Genomic DNA, 7,678 nt, shown 5'->3' with positions numbered 1-7,678 from the left:
CAGAGCTGATATAGCGGTGACCTCTGGCCTTGCCTTGCGATTGGCTCCAGAAAGAGGAGTACCACCTGTCCTAACTGCCACAAAAACATCAACCAAGATCAATCACATGAAAATGATTGACCCATTCCCAAAGCCTCAGGATACCTTCAAAAACAAAACCCGTAACAGATGCAATAAAAACAACCCATAACGTGACATAAACTGCTGTTATGACTGCTGATAACTTTAAGCTGTGTGTGATGTCCTAACGATTTTCAAAGGTTCTGAAGCTAATGAATAAGTGCCATGTTGTGACATACAGCGTCCTCAAACGACACTTTTAACCTCTGACACAAGCATGTCATACTTTGGAATGTCAAAACAATGACACAAAGACAATGTTTAAACCAAGAGAAGTGCTGTCCATCCACTGTTTTCCATGCATAAATCAACCACATGCACAGTGTATGTATCTGATTTATTTGCAGAGTTTTTCAGAAAATGCGCCATTGTTTGCTGCGATGTGACAGTTATTATGTTGCAAATGAATAACAAGCGTCAGCCTGTGAGAACAAAACCAACATTTGGGATGTAATGCAAAAGTAAAAAATGATTTTGAAACATTTTGAATAACTTTGATTTTATTTGAATGAACAACAACTTTTATTCCTTAAAGATGCCTTTCACAGAGTTACAGACACTGCAAAAAACTTAACACCGGCGCCTTTTTTAAGGACTTAAGGAATGCAGTTAATGAGGCACCACCAACAGGCACGATGAATAAAAGCCTTAATTCAATGAAGCACTTTCAGATTAGAGTAATACATTTGAACATTTGATATTGACAAAGCAACTGAATCTAAGTAAAACTTTGATGTGGCTTGACATGAAGGAGTAAATAAATTATAGTTGTTAGAGGAGAGGATGGCAACTATTCTTGTTGGAAGCATTTGAGTTTGTACATCCTTTTTCCCACGCACTGGCAGTCTTCTAATCTGTTGACATGGAAATATATATACGAGCACGAGTCATTCATCAGATCATTATCACATAATTACTACATAATACATCACGGGGGCATCGTAGATTTTTAATGGCGGATAACTTCACATCGTAAATTTTGTGACCATCATTTGATTACATGTCATATCCACTTATTCAGTCACATAAAATCAATCCCCAACAGCTTGGCTTCATTTTCCTTTTATTATAAAAGTGCAGAATTTTGATAGTGTAATGGAAATAAAAAGACAAAGGGGATTATTTATGTCAGAAACACTGTTTGTGTGTGTTACTTACTTGACAAATCAGTGCTTGCTATTGGTTTGTCACCGTCTGCATAACCAAAGCTCAACAGCTTAGACATGTCGACAGGAGCTGGTTTCTTGTCATGTACTCTGTAAGAGGAATAAAGACATTAGGTTCAAATGTGATGTGTGCTTTTGTAGTTACTTAGTTTTGTCGTTGCCACAAAGTGTCTATTTAAATACAAAGACACAGTTTAAACATTAAATATGGACCCTACCCTTTCAATATTTAAAACCAAGGCAAACTCTGGCTACTCATTACAAAAGCACTCATCCAACACAGTGCGCTGGGTCAACAAGTTAGTTTTCTCTTCATCCTACCAAACCAAACCGCCAGTTCTATTCTCCAACCTTATTGCAAAAAAATATCCATCAAAACATGTGATTTAATCTCAGATTTAGCCTCCTTATTTTTAAATAAAGCCAAAAAAAGGTACAATAAGTATTTTCACTTTAGTCGCAGACTTTTCTACTCAAGGTCAATATTGTACATCAAGAAAGTGTATAGGTAATCGTCCCACTGCAATGAAGAAATAATTCATTATATTTTGTTTTAACAAATGCTACAGGGCTTTTAAAAAATGGTTTCTTTGTGTGTGTGTACAGTTTCCTGAGAATGCATACGCAGACAGCTATGTCAATGACATTTTCACAGAAGTACAGACAACACACAGAACAGCCGATGTGACCCAAAGTAAACAGGGAACGGGTCCAAATTTGTCTAAAAGCCATTGCTCTGTGTGCTGTTTTCCTAACTGTGCAGACTGTCCATGAGCATTTCTGCTTAGTCATCACAACATGGAGACGTGTGTTATAAAATATTGTTGACAATACCCTTTAAAACACAGATTTTGAAATGTGTATCGACCATATCAATCTGATGTAATGATACCTAAAGAATAGGCTCACAGTTTTTAAAGTCTGTCCTAAAACAGTTTATCGAAACAGGTTTTGCTTGTTGTCATCTTTCCTCCTGTTCATACTGGCCAGGCTTCAGCAGTCTCAGCTAATCCTATCAAATGGATATCTTCCAAAGTTACAGTCTTTTTAGTACAAAAGTCCCTCTGTGTGTTTTTGCTGAACAGTGTTTCCCTGTTGAGCTGCACTGGATGGATACAAATATAAATTATGTAGCTGCTGGATGCATACAAACAAACAAAAAGAGGGAATTTTATAATAATAAGGCTGCAAATTTGGAAGATAAATTGTTCGTAAAGTAAAAAATCTGAATAAATTTCTTTTTTGCATGTTTCCATTTAAAGCACATTTGGAGGTTATCTTTTAATTGACACTACGGATGAGAGGAACAATTGCAGCAAGCAGACCTAAACTCATATTTTAGATATGCTACCTAAGTACTGTTTTTTAAAATCTGATTGTATATCCATAGACAACTAAATTTGACATTAAGAACTACTGATTATAGTTTAGCTACATTAGGTTACGTATGTATTATGTAATATCATTCATTTGTACTTGTGACCCCAAATAACCATGCGTTCCTTTTACTCAGTTACTTCCACTCAAAAAGACTGATATGGTCTAACATAATAAGCTCACTGGTCTATAATAAATATATTCTATTTTGTGTGATTCTGTTTCTGACTTTGTAAAAAATAAAAAATAAAACATTAAACCACTTTTACTGATGATACTACAACAGAACAACTGCGCCATCTTGTGACCACATGAACTTACACTCTCCTGAATTTGCTGGTCTGAAGATATTTATCGAATGACTGCAATTTCTCCATCGGGCTGTCAGGAACATTGTTGTTCTGCAAAGCAAAGCCACAGCGTGTGAAGGTTATTATGTGAATGTAAATATAGCCAAGAAATATTTTTATTTTAATTGTTTTCCCCCTATCTCTTGCTTCAATCTGGCTGCAAGCTCTCATTCTGATTATAAACCACTGAGAGTCGAGCGCCTGAACCACAAAGTAGGTCTGGCCGATCAAGTAACGACTAAATGAAGTGTTTAAAAACTGCAGAATAAACAGAGAGATATTGTGGTGACTCATTTACTTCTAAATTACTCTGACATTTATGTTTACCTTCTCTTTGCCATCGGTGCTGCTATCATCTCTCTCCCAGGATGACATATTGTCAGTCCCAAAGGGGGGCTCTCGTGGTTGAAAAGCTCTGGGGCTTTTCTTCACATCACTGTTAATTAGACTGTTGGTATAAAAAAAAAAAACAATATGGGGATATGGAAACAATTTTAATGATAGCTTAAACAACACTAAAAGCTTGCTACTATGACTGCATGTATTTTAATAGCAATAGTCACAACAGTAGTGTCTTTAAGTCAGAGCAACATTACAAGTACCTCGGTTTGCTGTCGTCATCTGATGCAGCGTTGAACCAGTCTGGTGCTTTGTATGAATTCACTTTAGCAGTAACTGTTCCATCAATGTTTTCCTCGTGCCACAGAAGTCCTGTTGTTGAACGTGGATGAACAGGGGGACAAATAAATAAATAAATAAATGTAGGCCAAATGTATTAACCTATGAGAGGGATGTGTGTAGATATAAAGCATAAACAGGATGGCTCTACCTTTGTGGCCTCCTTGTTTTGCAAGTTTGATATAGTCAGAGTCACTCTCCAGGACTCCGACCCTTCGCCCTCGGGCCCTGTCATCAGGGAGACTGTCCATGGTTGGGGACAGTCCTGGGATCTGGGAGATCTGGCCATTTATTACACCTGTAAAGTAAGCACACACACACACACATTATGTTCATTGCTCCATATGATCAACACTTGTCCCATGCCAGCTTCTTCCCACCAGGTACCAGCAGACTATAGCCTCCCTGCTCACAGTACACAGACCACTACAGCGTGAAGTAAACTAAACTAAGTCAGTATAAACGGTTGTACTTGCCAGATTTTGTCGGTTGAAGATCGTTACTCATGAGAACTGTTGAATTTCTAGTGGAAATGGAAACAAAACAAAAAACCCGGCACACTGTCAGCCTCTTCGACGATAGCTTGTACGAGCAGACTACTTTAACGTTAGCATCGGTTAGCTGACGCTACGTTCATTTATACGAAGCTTAAATAGAAACACAACGACCCGAGCGACGGCGCTAACTAGTCTACAGGAAGGTCAAACAAACGTGTAAACACGGTATCTTCTTACTTAACTTAAGCGTTTTTTCTTTGTTTTTTTTTTTTTTTTTACTTACTCTGAAAACATGTTGGAAGCACAGAAACAAACAAACTGCTGTGAGTGTGTGTGTGTGTGTGTGTGTGTGTGTGTGTGGAGGACTGACTCTGTTTGGAAACTTGTGACCGGGTTGCCATGGAAACGGTTTGTAGGTAACAGCCCGGAGCACAGCTGCTGCTGCTGCTGCTGCTCCGCGATGTGAAGAGAGGATACGGTTTCTTATTGACGCCATGTAGTCAAGTTAGTTAGTTAGTTAGTTGGTTAGTTAGTTAGGTAGGTAGGTAGGTAGGTAGGTAGGTAGGTAGGTAGGTAGGTATGTGGGTAGTTGGGTATGTAGGTAGGTATCTGGGTAGATAGATAGGTAGGTAGGTAGGTAGGTAGGTAGGTAGGTAGGTAGGTAGGTAGGTTGTATATTGTTTGACTATAACTGCCAGGTGACCGTTAAAACGTAGGTAACAGCCCGGAGTGAAGCTGTTAGTTAGTTAGTTAGTTAGTTAGTTAGTTAGTTAGTTAGTTAGTTAGTTAGTTAGTTAGGTAGGTAGGTAGGTAGCTGGGTATGTAGGTAGGTAGGTATGTATGTTTGTAGGTAGCTGGGTAGGTAGGTAGCTAGGTAGATAGGTAGGTAGGTAGGTAGGTAGGTAGGTTGTATATTGTTTGACTATAACTGCCAGGTGACCGGTAAAACGTAGGCAACAGCCCGGAGTGAAGCTGTTACTTAGTTAGTTAGGTAGGTAGGTAGGTAGGTAGGTAGGTAGGTAGGTAAGTAAGTATGTAGGTAGCTGGGTATGTAGGTAGGTAGCTGGGTAGGTATGTATGTTTGTAGGTAGGTAGGTAGGTAGGTAGGTAGGTAGGTAGTATATTGTTTGACTCTAACTGCCAGGTGACCGTTAGAAATAGTTGTAAGCATAGACATATATACGTATATGTATGGTTGTAAGCACCTACGTAGCTACATTTACTCAAGTACTGTACAAATTTTAAGTACTTTACTCGCTTTACTTGAGTATTTCTCCACTCGATTACAGAGATAAATATTGTACTTTTTTTAAAAACTCCACTACATTTATTTTATACATGTAGTTCATAATTGCGTTGATAATAATTATAATACAAAATATAACCAACAAATAAATTATAATGTGCTAATATAATATATTGTTATTGCAAGTATATTTGCCCTTCGATGAACTGGCGACTTGTCCAGAGTGTATCCCACTATGTATGTATTGTATTGTATTGTATTGTATTGTATTGTATTGTATTGTATTATATTATATTATATTATATTTTATTATATTATCAGTCTGTGCATAATGATGCTAATACTTTTGTACTTTGTACTTAAGAGTACATTTTTGAATGCAGGACATTTAAAACATCTTTCTCCATATAGTTGAAAAATATCCGAGCAATGGTTTAATAAAAATGATGAATGTATTATGTATTGCACAAACAGAAGAGATGCATCTCTGGAAGGTCTTTGTAGAAGAAGTTGTAGATATTAATGTGAAATTAGACTTCTCTTTTAATGCAAATGTGCAAGCTATTTGAACATGTATTACAGATTAATCATGAGGATCTTAAATGATGAAATCTCCTTATATACTTTAACTATGTCTCACCGCTTAATGTTTTCACTCTGTTATTAAATGAATCATCTGAGTACAGGAACAATCTGTCCATGTACAATAATCTGCTTATTATAATCAATGAAGTAATGCTTAAACATTTTTTTAAATAATAATAATGAACTTTTTAGGCAAGGATTCTCCATATAACTACTTCCTGTAATAATATGTCCTGAAACACAATTTGAAGTTATTTATTTATCTGTTTACTGGACATACTTATCATTTTTACTGCCTGGAATATACCCAGCAGCTTGAACCCTTCACTCCCTGAATGCTGAACATGCGCAGAGCAAACAAAACAGCAGTGGTCCTTTAATTACAGAGCACGTCAAGCACGCCAGAGGGAATAGGTCTGTGACAGGAAATGCACGGTTTTGCTTCAAAATAAAAGCACAGCATATTAGGATATGATATATCATTAGGGATTTCATGTATTCTTTAGTTCAGTCTATATTGTATAGTTCAGTTTACAGTACAAAACAACAAGAACAATAGGACTATTATTAATAAGCCTGAATCTTTTTTTCTTCTTCCATTTTTTAATATGTCAGACACTGTATCTGCTCTGTCCATATATGGGAATATCCTCTGCAAAAGCAGAATATTATCTGACAAGATTTAGGCCTTGAAGTTTGTTCTGTTTTACTACCTGATACTGAACATCTCTGTATCAAAATCTAGTTTTCAGGACCTTCCTTTCTTTGAGTTTTGTGCTCACATTGCATATTTCTTGATTAATTAATGTTAAATCTAATTACAGTACAGCACAGGACCCTCGGCAGTATCCTGAGATGGTACTATGACTTTTGATACTTGAAGAGATCCTATACTTAAGTAAAAAGCACAGATGTCACACAGTAACAACAAATACATTAAAAGTAAACAATCTGCATAAAATAAAATAAAAAAATAAATAAATAAAAGTAGTCTATGCGAGGACATACAGGGACTTCTTTTCTGCATGTAAATAGCATTATAACTGTTGTAGTTGGTTTAGTTATACATATGGGTAACTTAATCTAAAACATTGCATCATATCCAATAAGAGCATGATGATGATGAAGTTTTTCATCTAAAATCTATTAGCAGATTAGATCAGATTATATACTTTACTGCCAAATATTTAGTTGAGTGGAAGTAATACAGAAAATGGAAATACCCAAATTAAGTAAATAGACTGTACTTATATAGCGCCTTTCTAGTCTTGTGACCACTCAAAGCATTTTTACACCACATATCTCATTCACCCATTCACACACTGATGGCATTAGCTGCCATGCAAGTTGCCAAGTGCTCATCAGTTTTAGGAGCTAACCATTCATATACATTCACACACCGATGGCGCAGCCTTCAGGAGCAATTTGGAGTTCAGTATCTTGCCCAAGGCTGATCCTGTTTTACCTCCCGAGCCACAGCCGCCCAAATACATCAATTCTGTACTCAAGTACAGTACTTTAGAAAATGTACTTGGATATTGCCACTGTTTTACTGATTAAAATACAGACGTTTTACATAACATAATAACATTAATACAGCTAAGAACAAGGGAGTTGACAGCTAAACATAACATTAAATTACTATATACTTGTTTTAGT

General features: G+C 36.6%; 1 protein-coding gene across 3 annotated transcripts; it reads right to left on the bottom strand.

The window, feature by feature from the left end:
* Positions 1-919: 919 nt before the first annotated feature.
* On the bottom strand, positions 920-4,628 carry LOC109138738 (uncharacterized protein C7orf57-like). 3 transcript variants are annotated; one of them, XM_019259848.2, is made up of 8 exons: positions 4,472-4,536; positions 4,168-4,214; positions 3,843-3,989; positions 3,616-3,724; positions 3,341-3,461; positions 2,985-3,064; positions 1,279-1,376; positions 920-974 (listed from the first exon to the last, which is right to left on the bottom strand). In XM_019259848.2, exons 1-8 carry the CDS (start codon positions 4,480-4,482, stop codon positions 970-972), a joined length of 618 nt encoding a protein of 205 aa, XP_019115393.2. In that variant the 5' UTR covers positions 4,483-4,536; the 3' UTR covers positions 920-969. The 3 variants fall into 3 exon arrangements, with proteins under 3 accessions (XP_019115393.2, XP_027146604.1, XP_027146602.1); XM_027290803.1 differs by lacking the exons at positions 4,168-4,214; positions 4,472-4,536 and adding an exon at positions 4,559-4,628; XM_027290801.1 differs by lacking the exon at positions 4,168-4,214 and having other exon boundaries at positions 4,472-4,604.
* Positions 4,629-7,678: the final 3,050 nt, after the last annotated feature.

The sequence above is a fragment of the Larimichthys crocea genome, chromosome XVIII (assembly GCF_000972845.2).
Source record: "Larimichthys crocea isolate SSNF chromosome XVIII, L_crocea_2.0, whole genome shotgun sequence".
In the NCBI taxonomy this organism is placed as follows: Eukaryota; Metazoa; Chordata; class Actinopteri; family Sciaenidae; genus Larimichthys; species Larimichthys crocea.
This window is presented reverse-complemented; position numbering and strand designations above follow the sequence as displayed.